The sequence below is a fragment of the Leptonychotes weddellii genome, unplaced genomic scaffold (assembly GCF_054177405.1).
Source record: "Leptonychotes weddellii isolate Sample4059 unplaced genomic scaffold, ASM5417740v2 HiC_scaffold_3552, whole genome shotgun sequence".
Taxonomy (NCBI): Eukaryota; Metazoa; Chordata; class Mammalia; order Carnivora; family Phocidae; genus Leptonychotes; species Leptonychotes weddellii.
In genome coordinates this window covers 1-12,458 of record NW_027956249.1, presented here as the reverse complement: position 1 = coordinate 12,458, position 12,458 = coordinate 1, and the positions used below count along the sequence as shown (strand labels likewise).

At 41.4% G+C, this 12,458-nt stretch overlaps 1 protein-coding gene across 1 annotated transcript; it reads left to right on the top strand.

The window, feature by feature from the left end:
* Positions 1 to 2,962: 2,962 nt before the first annotated feature.
* On the top strand, positions 2,963 to 10,642 carry LOC102733230 (prosaposin receptor GPR37). The gene is made up of 2 exons (XM_081810740.1): positions 2,963 to 5,697; positions 10,598 to 10,642. Exons 1-2 carry the CDS (start codon positions 4,672 to 4,674, stop codon positions 10,625 to 10,627), a joined length of 1,056 nt encoding a protein of 351 aa, XP_081666866.1. The 5' UTR covers positions 2,963 to 4,671; the 3' UTR covers positions 10,628 to 10,642.
* Positions 10,643 to 12,458: the final 1,816 nt, after the last annotated feature.

Sequence of the window (12,458 nt, the reverse complement as noted above, 5' to 3'; positions counted from 1 at the left end):
CAGCCATCAAAAGGAATGAAATCTTGCCATTTGCAACAACGTGGATGGAACTGGAGGGTATTATGCTGAGCGAAATAAGTCAAACAGAGAAAGACATGTATCATATGACCTCACTGATATGAGGAATTCTTAATCTCAGGAAACATATTTCCACATTTTTAATGGTCGTTTGAGTTTCCTCCTCTGTGAAATTCCTGATCTCATCCTTTGTCCATCTTTTTAAAATTAACCTTTTTTTCTTATTTTTGCAGGTGTTTTTGTAGATATTGGAAGCCAGTCTTTTTGTCCCATTGCAGATCAAAAAGTAAATTCCAAAGATCTCTGTGGAATGTGGATTATTTGAGAGAAAATGATAAAATGGTAGAGAAGAACCTCAAGACCACAACATGCGTGAGTGTTCCCATATTTGTTCCTCTTAGTCCCAGAACAAAACTTTAATAACTATGTCCCAAAACAAGGATACTGCTGTGGGAGGGGAACACCTTGGAAAGCCCTCTCAGGAGTTTTACCAATGTGCATGCAAATTCATAGAAATTATATCATTTTGTTATGATCACTTATGTAATAATAGTTCAGTTTTCTATAAGATATTTCTAGTGGGCAGTTATAAACCTGTACCATAGCATGTTTTATGTCTTTAAAAGACCCACTTTCACTAGTAGGCAGCACTAGATCTTACTCCTTCTTCTGTACCACAGCCGGCTTCCACTTTGTGGCTTGATTTTAACTTGCTGATGGTTTCCTTGTTGGTTCAGAAATGTAAACTTTAAGAAAATCATATTTATCATTTTTATCTTTTATACTTTTTCTTCCTCAATCTTATGAAAACTTTTCCACTCTTATGTCATAATGACATTTTCCTATATTTTCTTCTCAGTGTGTTAAATACTTAGTTTTCATATTGAGATCTTTAATCTGAAATATATTTTATATATAGTATGAAGAAAGAAATACAACTTTATTTTTTCCTCTATGGATTGTCAATTTTTTTCAGTACCATTTATTGACTAGTTCAGCCATCCATTTGTAATGGCAGTTCTCTTGCTATATCAAATTCTCACATAAGTTTATGCATGCTTCCCTGTTTTCTGTTCTATTTCATTTGTCTTTTTGGTCCTCCCTGCACCAATGTCATGCTATTTTTGTTACTATAGTTATATGAGTCTTGATATCTGGTAAGTTACAACTGGTAGCTATGTAAATGTTAATTCACTTTAAATTTTGTATATAGGTTTATCTAATCTACAAATAACACCAATTGTACTTCTTTACTATAACTATTTCTTTTCCTTGTCTTATTTCATTGGTAAGTATTTTCAGTACAGTGCTGATTATAGAAGAGGTGATCGATGTCTTGTTTTCATTTTAAAGGGAATGTTTCTGTTATTTTGACATTAATGTTTGCTTTATTTTTAAATTAACATGTTATATTAAAGAAGCTTTTTTTCTATTTCTAGTTTGCTAATAGTTTTAATAATGAATGATGATTGCATTTAATCAAATGCTTCTTCTGCATCTGTTGAGATTAATATGTCTTTGTCCTTAATTTCATAAGTTGCTTGATTTCATAAATTATTAAAAAATACTCTAAATATTAAGCTATCCTGACATTTCTGGGATAAGCCCTATTTTATGCCATATTAAAAAAAAAAGAGATGGTGTTGAATCTGTCAGGCTTTTATTTGGGATTATTGGATTATATGTAAGTATTCAAAAATCACCTTATTAGAAAGGCTTTCACTGCTATGCTTATAAAAGAACAGATTTCCCCCCATCCATTACTCTATTTCCTCACTCTCCATTCTTTTCTCTATAGCACTTATCATCATCTGACATATTATATATTTATTTGTTTATTATCTGTCTCCCCCAAGAGAATATAAATTCAGAGGGAGCAGACCTTTATTTTGTTCACTGCTCTTCTGTATATAACATGAGCAGAATATTTGTTTAATGGACTAATGTACTTGAGATCATTATTTTATGTAAATGAGTAAATATATAAATGAGTGCTATTAGCCCTTTTTTTTCTTTTTCTGTCATTGTCTGATTTTGATATTAAGGTTATTCCGACTTCATAAAGTTAATTGGGTAGCTATGGAACATTTCATATAAAGTATAATTACTCCTTAGGATTTGATAATGTCTAGTGTTTTCTGATAGGTAGGAAATGAGGAATGACTTGATTTCTTTAATGTTATGGTTATCTTTAGGTTTCTAAAAAATTCTTCTTGAGCTATTTTTGGTAGTTAATATTTTTCAATAAAATTGTTGCTGCTCTCTACATTTTCAGATTAATTGGCATATTAGTTTATTATTGCTGCTGTAACAAATTACTACAAACTTAGTGGCTTAAAACAACACAAATTCGGGCGCCTGGGTGGCTCAGTTGGTTAAGCGACTGCCTTCGGCTCAGGTCATGATCCCAGGGTCCTGGGATCGAGGCCTGCATCGGGCTCCCGGCTCAGCAGGAAGCCTGCTTCTCCCTCTCCCACTCCCCCTGCTTGTGTTCCTGCTCTCACTGTCTCTGTCTCTGTCAAATAAATAAATAAAATCTTTAAAAAAAAAAAACACAAATTCATTATTTTATAGTTCTGGAGGTCAGAAGTCTAAAATGAGCAGTAAGGGACTTTTCCAGTTTCCAGAGATTGGCAGCATTACTTGGCTTACTGCCCCACGGTACTCTGACCCTCCTACCTCCCTCTTTAAGGACCCTTGTGATTTCAGTGGACCCACCTGAATGATAATTCATGATACTCTTCCCATCTCAAGAGCTTTAACTGAATCACATCTGCAAAGTCCCTTTTGCCAAATAAGGTAAAATTTTCACAGGTATTAGGAATTAGGATGTGGACATCTTTTGGAGGGCCATTATTCTATACCTGCCACAATTGGCATCATATTTTTCATTGTATTTTCTCCTGTTTTTCTATATTTTGCCTTTTTAAATTTCAAAATGCATTTATATCTTCCTCTATCACTTTCTCTTTTAATCAATTTGTCTATTTTATATTATATTTGCCTTATTAACTATACCCTGAACAACTGTAGCAGGAGTGGAGGGTTTATTGTAAAGGTTGGAAAGGCATGGTCAGCCATACTGGCAGTTCTGTTCAAGTTAATTTCCTCCCACCTGTCATTTCCCAGTAGTTCATCAAACAAAACTACTTTCTTTGTACTCTGAGCGTTCTAAGTAACCCCTGTCAGCATGCTTCCTAACTCAGTGTTAAAGGTAATGGTTCATCCTAAACATTTTCACTCCTCGTCCCACTGTCGAACTGCTCATTCTCTACGACTGAAACCTCTGAGCTTCCTTTCTCTCGAGTCTCAGCTCTTGGGAATACCAAAGGAGGTGAGCGGTTCACCTTACTACTCCCTCGGGGCCAAGGCCTGGGCATGCGCACCCGCCGCGGCGGATTGGAAGCGAAGCACGGGTCTCTGGGACCTGTCAAGCTGGTTCCGACATCTGGGGAATTAACGCGTCCCGCCCATCTCTAGCTCCGCGCCTCCGCCCTTGTTCCCTCTCGGCTTCCAGCTCCTACGAGCGAAAGCCGCTACAAAGGGCTTGAATGAAACGTGTGTGGGTTTAGTGAGTCGTAACCCACCAGGGAATCCAGTCTCCCCACAAACCAGCCTCTCTCGGAGGAGGCAGAAGAGGGGGAGGAGGCAAGGAGCCGAGCGCTGGGTTTCCCCCGCGCGCGCAGCGACTGGAGCGGCGGGGAGAGGCCGGGCCACCTCCCCCTTTCCGGCCATGCACCGCCTCGCCCGCGGCGGTTCCAGGCACCACACTCTCCGCCCGGGTTGCGCCTGCTGTCGCAGCAACAAGCTCCTTCGGCCGCCGGCACCGTCCACCGAGGAGCAGCGCTCGCCCTCCCCACCCCCACCACCGATTCCCTTGTCCGCGAGGACACGCCGGCCAGCAGCCCGCGCCGCCCCCTGGTCAACTTTGAGCTGGAGGAGAAGCAACTTTGACAGTGGCCGCGGGTTTGGAATCCCGCTTCTCCTCGGCAGCAGTAGCCTCACAAGTCGCTGGGGTTAGGTGGGGCAAGAGTTTCCCGGTGCATCTGCGCGGCGTCTGGCTGTTTGCTACCTGTTTCCAGCGAGCCGGGAGCGGGGTTGTGGCTGCCAGTCATGTGAAGAAGGGCAACTTGTTTTTCTCTCCCTTTAGCGACCTCGGCTTACAACTGGATAAAGCGGTATTGAAAGGGTGTAAAAAGGCAGAGCAACTGTTATGAATTGGATAAGGCGCTATGGGAAGGATGTAAATAGGCAGAGCGACTGTTACCAAGAAGGCAACCGCCCAAAGGCAGGGAGGAACGTGGGGCTTGGTCCGGGCTTTTCCCAGTCGCAACATTAATCAACAGTCAGGTGTTGGTTGCAACTTTTCAAGGTCAGCCACCGGGAGCAGCGATTCCCTCTCTGAACCTTGGGGATACGCAGCGCCCGGGTTGGATTTGGCTGAGAAATGCACGGGAAGCCAAAAGAGGAAGGATTGTAGAGGGGGAGGGTTTGTGACCCAAGACCCATCCCCCAACCTCCCCGTAATCTCCCGTCCCCCACTGCCGGGGCGGGGGTGAGTTGTGACATGTGCTTAACTCTCAGCAGCAACTTAGGCAGCAGGTGTCGGTCCTAACCAGGAGCCGCGGCTGCTGGGTACGCCCTCACCGAGCCATGCGGGCCCCGGGCGCGCCTCTCGCCCGCACCTTGCGGTTGCTGCTTCTGCTACTGCTCAAGGTTTCTGCCTCTCCTGCCCTCGGGTCCGCTCTTTCGCTCAGGAACGAAACTTGCCTCGGGGAAAACTGTTCACCTGCACTGAGCCAGCGTCGCAGTAGGGACGCGTGGGGACTGGGAAATTCTGCAGGAGACCTTCTGAGAACCCGTGCGCCCAGGGAGGAGGAGCAGGGGGCAGCGGTGCGCGCGGCGCCCTTGTGGGACCTAAGGGCCACCCGGGGCGGTGACCCAGGTGCGGGAAGAGGGGCGGAGGCGTCGGCCGCAGAACCCTCGGGACCTCCAGCCAGGCCATCTGGAGCCTGGAGGTGGAAAGGTGCCCGGGGTCAGGAGCCCCCTGGAACTTTGGGGAGAGGGAACCTCCCGGCTCTCCAACTCTTCCTGCAGACCTCAGAGGGGAAAGAGAAGGGTCCCAGAGGCGCTGGCATTTCTGAGCACGGTCAGGAGCAGAGTGTGAGGACAGAACCCGGAGCCAGCGACCTTTATTACTGGCCAAGAAGAGGCGGGAAACTCCAGGGTTCCCACCACGACACCTCACCCAAGATGGTCAGTGGACCGTCGGGGCACGAAGGGCGGACGATCGCACCCCCTGGCAGGGCGCTGGCCCAGAATGGGTCCTCAGGTGAAGGGGTCCACGAACGCGGGGGTTCCCGCCGGGCGAACAGCACAAACCGGCGCTTGCGACTAAAGAACCCCTTCTACCCGCTGACCCAGGAGTCATACGGAGCCTATGCAGTCATGTGTTTGTCTGTGGTGATCTTCGGGACTGGCATCATTGGCAACCTGGCGGTGATGTGCATCGTGTGTCACAACTACTACATGCGGAGCATCTCCAATTCCCTCTTGGCCAACCTGGCCTTCTGGGACTTTCTCATCATCTTCTTCTGCCTTCCGCTCGTCATCTTTCACGAGCTGACGAAGAAGTGGCTGCTGGAGGACTTCTCTTGCAAGATTGTGCCCTATATAGAGGTAATGGCTTCCAGGGGGTCTCAAACTACTGGCTTTACCCATTTCTGGGATTTATAGCATCAGAACAGCTGCGCCATGCACGTACCTAGCTGCTGAACCCCTTTACTTTTTTTCTGGGTCCCTCCTCCATTTCTCATGTCAATCATTGAGAAAGAGAGAGAGGCAGCTTTGTTCGCTCACCTTCAAACTCATCTGCTCCTGGATTGTGAAATAATTATGATCTCATCATGTATAGAATTGTTTACATTTTAAATTTATCTCACTGAATATGGCATTTATATATATTTCTGATGTGGCACCTATCAGAGATTCTAGGGTTAATAAATAGCCAGTCTGTGGTTGTCATTACCAGAATTCAGCAACAACAACAAAAAACCATGTATTATTTATTGAGTAGTACTCCAACATGATTTTTCCCCATGAGGATTGTTGAATTTTTCTTAAATATCAAAATGGAAATACTATTTTATTTGACAAAGGAAATCTGCCTTTGTCAGTTGGCTTCATGATGTATTAATAACCTCCCAAATTAGTTTAAGTGTCCTTTGGCTGTCTGCCATGCCATCCCATCTAAATTCTATGTCATTTCTTATTTCTCTCCTTTTCCTTCTCAATTTCTTAACAGTTTTATTTATTTTGTATGAATGAGCTTAGGCAAAAATAACACTTTGGCCATCCTGGCACAGAATTCATATATATGTGTATGTATGTGTGTGTGTGTGTATAAATATATATATATATAAAGTGTGTATATATATATACTATATATATACTAAGTATATAATATATACTTGTCATTTGTTAGTATATAATGGATTGGCTATTTTAAGGGATTGACTAAGACTAGAAAAATTTCTTAAGAAGAAGAGGGCATATAATAGTTTCCAAACTTTGGAAATAAAAATATTGCTGAGTAAAATTTTGTTTCATCTTACAGCTAGTGTCCTGAACCGTTATTATAGTAGTTGGAATTTGCTCTTTAAATGGCCTCTGTTTAAACACCAGCTCTTGGAAGGAGCCCAAGTGCTTTGTAGCCAGTTGTGTTTTTAGCCAGCTGGCCCTTGATTTCCTCCATTCCAACTGCCCATTTCATTTATGGAAGCAGAAGAAGGGAAACTGTAAATATTCCAGAGCCCCTGATCCTGTCTGGCACCAGAGCCAATGACACTATGTTCAACATTGTTCCAGGGCCTAAAGCTAGGGGATAAGTAAACAGAAAACAGTACCTACTTAGAAGAACCAAGGGAAGAGACAGTAAATAAGACCCTCTGTTATCCTGGCAGGGATCAGCTGCAGAATCATTCCATGCTGGTTAAATCAGCTGTTGCTACTTTAGCAAGGCCTAGGGTTTCTCTTGTTGCCAGGCGCCAAGTAGCTCTGAAATATCTAATTTATTTGGTAGACAGTTCATTTTTGAATTGCAGGGGAGGTAGTTGAATTTATGTAAGAGAAATGTGTCTATCAATTGCATTTCCAAGGTCAAGATTTATGACTTCTCTGCTGGAATAATGCAGACAAAATTGACATATGCAAGAATGAGACAAAAGTAAACTATAAAGTGAACAGGAGAATTACCCCCAGTAACAGAGAAGTGTATTGGCTTGTCTAAAATGTACTGGGCATGATGAAGTCTTTATACATTAGAGGAAAAAACAATATAAAGAGAAAAAAAAGAAAGAAAGAAAAGAAACTGGGGAGAGAAGAAAAAAAGAAGTTACCCAGTTCTTAAAAAAAAAAAAAACTTTAAAAGAAAGGAATCCCATCCAAATTCAGAAAAGAATATAAAAACTTTCATTAGTTTATGAGACCTCTGAGTTTTGAGTGATGGTATTTATCAAGTATGTCTTTTCTTTCTCTCTTAACTCTGAGGATTTTTTAAAAATGTATGTTTTCATTTTTATTTCATTTTTAAACTTAATTCTCTGCTCCTTAAGAATATTTTTTACCTTTTTTATTATTAAAACAACTGTTATTTTTTTCTCTCTGTATTCCCCCCCTTCTTTATAGACCTATTTTTTTTTTTTTTAGTTATTAGTACTAGGCTTTATTTTCCCCAGAGAAGCAAAGGTTAGAAAAAAAAAATTTACTCATTTTGTTTCTTTAAAAATTAGACTTTTTACTGTTAAAGTAATGAATGAAAATCTTAAGTTTCTTAAGTAGTGTTTCTACATTCCTATCCTATTCTTCTGAAATAATTTTATAATTCGTTAGTATGTTTTGTGAAAATAATTATTGGATAGTAGTTATCAGCTCTATAATTTCTGATGACGAGAACAGGAAATACAGTCCAAATTTCAAAATAAAACATTTCTGCCTTTAGGAGGCACTATTATTTTCACAGAAGTAAGAGAGATTGAGTGCCTGTTCCATGTCAGGTTCCCGAAAGAACAGACCCAAATGTGGAGATTTGCTTTGCAGGAAGTTTACTGGGGCATGCGCTCAGGTTCAACACCTAGTAGGGAATGAAGGAGGCAGGACTGGGCAGAGGGAGAAGTTGAACTGTGATCCAGATGCCGGAGACCTTGGCTGACACCACAGGAGCTCCCGGGCTGGAGGACCTTGCCTGGTGTCCTGAACGAGGCAAGACAGCCCGGACTTTCTGTCTCCTGAGGGACCAGTCACTGGATGGAAGTTGCTCCCAGGAAGCGGGGGCATAACCTCGATCTAGGTGGATCTCTCTAAAGGGCAATTCCTAGAGGGGGATGCAGCTGAGAGCCACCAACCACCAGTGCTAGGGGGAATCAGCCCTGCATACCTGAAGGAATTTTGTGGGGAGGCAATCTGGGTGGGGAGCCATAGCCTGCACCACAGTGGCTTTTGAATGATCAGGTTAAATTAGAACCAGATGGCACTCTGATCCAACCCCCTGACTGTAAAGATGAAACATGAGGCCCAGAGAGAAATGATCATCCTAAGCATATATACCTCGTCCGTGGAAGCCAGACTCCTCATCTCAAGTTTGCTTATTAGACAAACATCTACGAGGCAAGAATGTCCAATGAGTGTTTCCTTTTTATGTCTGCTCCTTGGCATCTTTTATTTTTTTTGAAAGATTTTATTTATTTGACAGAGAGGTAGAGAGCACAAGTAGGCAGAGCGGCAGGCAGAGGGAGAGGGAGAGGGAGAAGTAGGCTCCCCGCTGAGCAGAAAGCCCGATGCAGGACTCCATCCCAGGACTCTGGGATCATGACCTGAGCTGAAGGCAGACGCTTAACCGACTGAGCCACCCAGGCGCCCCTTCTTAGCATCTTTTAAAAAAAGAATTTTCTATCCAGTGGGTAGGTAAAAATTAACCCAGTTAACCTCATTTGCTGTATGATGAAATTTATAGCTTTTTATATTCTTAAGTTTCATCTTGCTTCTCATAAGTTAACAGTAAGTTCCAGAGTTGGTAGCTCATTAAATTTTTAAAAACTGCAATCATCTGAGTCAATTGCACTTTTTAATGTGTCAAAGATGATTATTTTAGTGATCAAATTAAGCTATGTAGGTTACATTTTTATATTCTTAAAAATCACAAAGTGTTTTAGACTGGTAAAAGACACTGTAAATAAGTATATTTGTTTAAACTTTCTCAAAAATCTTCCCCCTATGATTCGATATCTGTATAATCGTGAAATGATCACTACAATAACTCTAGTTAGTATCTGTCACCTTACATAGTTACATTTTTTTTCTTATGATGAAAACTTTTATAATTTACTTTCTTTCTTAACAACTTCCAAATATGCAATACAGTATTAACTATAGTCACCATGTTGTACATTACATCCCCATGACTTATTTTATAACTGGAAGCTTGTATCTTTTGATACCCTTCAAGAACCCCCAGCCTCTAGCAACTACCAATCTCTTCTCTGTATCTATGAGCTTAGGTTTTTTGTTTTAGGTTTTTTGTTGTGTGTGTCTGTGGTTTTGTTGTTGTTGTTGTTGTTTTTAGATTCCACGTATAAGTGAGATCAGGTGGTATATGTCTTTCCTGTCTGATTTATTTCATCTAGCAAAATGCCTCGAGGTCCATCTATGTTGTTACAAATGGCAAGATTTCATTCTTTTTTATGGCTGAATAATATTCCAGTGCATATATATGTGTGTGTATATGTACACCACATTTTTTTCATCATTCATTCATCCATCAGTAGACACTTGGGTTGTTTCCTTGGCTATTGCAGATCATGCTGCAATGAACATAGAGTTGCATATATTTTTTCAAGTTAGTGTTTTCATGTTCGTCAGATAAATACCCAAAAGTAGAATTGCTAGATCATATGATAATTCTATTTTTAATTTTTTTAAGATTTTATTTATTTATTTGACAGAGAGAGAGAGAGCACAAGCAGGGGGAGCAGTAGAGGGAGAGGGAGAAGCAGGCTCTCTGCTGAACAGGGAGCCCAATGTGGGGCATGATCCCAGGAACCTGGGATCATGACCTGAGCCCAAGGCAGATGCTTAACTGACTGAGCCACCCAGGCACCCCTTTAAATTTTGAGTAATCTCCATTCTATTTTCCATAATAGCTACACCACAGTTAATTTTATTAATCTTAAGAAATTTTCTTAATTTTCTCTCCTATCTTCCCCTCTGCCTTCTTTTCTTCTACCATAGTTCTTTTTTTTCCCCCTACAACTTGAGTATTAGCATAATCTTAAGGAGATAGTGGAATTTGGGGAGAGTTGGGTTTGTGTAGAAAAATAGGAGGTGTTTCTTCAGCAGAAATTACATATCTTTGTAATTTACATTCAACTCTTGTTTTATTTCAATTTGTTGGCATAAGCCTTGGGGAGAGTAGCCAGCTTCCAGGGTCTGTTGCTAGAAAGTAGTTTTATCATATTTAATGTTGCTATGAGTGGGAATATACTGGGAAATGTTGTAGTTGATAACTTCTCTCTTTCTATTCCAGGATTCTGATGCCTTTGTAGCCCAGTGGTAAGTCCCTTAAGGATCAAGGGCAGATGGAATGGTAGGAAAACGGGATAGGAGAGAAGAGAATCTGAGTGGATGGTGGCCATCCTAACAGACACATCATTTTCAACTGGTTTATCAGATAGTCACCAGAAAAAACAAACAAACAAACAAAAAACCCAGAACTATACTCAAAGTGATAGTTGTATGTGGAAAGAGAGGGGTAGGGGAGAGGGAGGGAGAGAGATGGATAGATATGGAGGTCTGGGTGTGGACTGCAATAGGAGATTGGCATAGGAGTTCCCTATCACACTATTCCTTTAAGGATCTAACAAATGATTAAAGCCAAATAATTCAGGCACTGAATGTGGCAACTGGAACAGATCTTTGCTCATTACTTGATGAAAGCCAACCAGAGTCAGTGTATCATCTGATTCAGATCCACTGCTAAATATGTATTTCTGTTTGGACATTAATTGGAAGTTTTGAATGAGGGAGGGGCTCGAGGGAGAAGGAGAGAGAGAATCTTAAGCAGGCTCCATACCCAGCACGAAGCCTGAGGTAGGGCTCGATCTCACAACCCTGAGATCATGACCTGAGCCGAAATCAAGAGTCCTATGCTTAACCAACTGAGCCACCCGGGCGCTCCTAACTGTATTTTTATTTTACTGGGATACAAGATTCCTGCATCAGGGTGGAGGATGGATAAAGGGAATGCATCTCACCAGGGCCTCTGGACCAGAGATGATTTGGGAAAGATCTACAATGTTTTATGATGAAAAGAACCAGGTTCTCCAATGGCTTTAGAAATACTTGTTTTAAACTGATTTTAAACTGAGTGAAACAAATGGCTCTTTAATTGCCTTAGATTGTAGTTAGCACCGACAGGTAAGAAAGGAAGGGTCCTGGAAGCTGAAGATGATTTACCATACAGGTATGCGATGCCACAAAGATTTCCTTGGAACCCCTACATTCAAGTAAGAGCACATTTATCATGACAGATGGTAAATTTGCTTGAGTTGTGGATTAGCCATTAGGTATTCTGATGGACTTTTAAGTGGAAAGATACAGTTTTATGAGCAATTTGGAAGTCACTAATAATAATATTCTCAGGGAAAATAAACTCAGTGTATGCGAATGGTACTCAACAAATATTTTATGACTTCCCACTAATCCCTTTATAATCATTTCCTGCATTCCCATGCAAGTAAAAATATTTAGCTGATGACTTTTGCAGAAAGGATTTAAAAAGTTATAGAATGAGCTCTTATTTATAATGCCATTTATGAATAGTATATGGCAAAGTTTACTGAATTTGGGTTCTATATAAGAAATAGAAGTTTTATTTAGCATAATTCCTCCAGTCCCATCCATGTTGATGTAGAAGTTGGGTATTCAACCTTTCTGATGGCTGAATAATATTCCATTGTATATATGGACCACATTTTCTTTATCCATTCATCTGTTGAAGGGCATCTCGGCTCTTTCCACAGTGTGGCTATTGCGGACATTGCTGCTATGAACATTGGGGTGCATATGGCCCTTCTTTTCACTACATCTGTGTCTTTGGGGTAAATACCCAGGAGTGCAATTTCTGGGTCATAGGGTAGCTCTATTTTTAATTTTTTGAGGCACCTCCACACTGTTTTCCAAAGTGGCTGTACCAACTTGCATTCCCACCAACAGTGTAAGAGGGTTCCCCTTTCTCCACAACCTCTCCAACATTTGTTGTTTCTTGCCCTGTCGATTTTTGCCATTCTACCTGGTGTAAGGTGGTATCCCAATGTGGTTTGATTTGAATTTCCCTGATGGCTAATGATGATGAACATTTTTTCATGTGTCTGTTAGCCATTTGTATG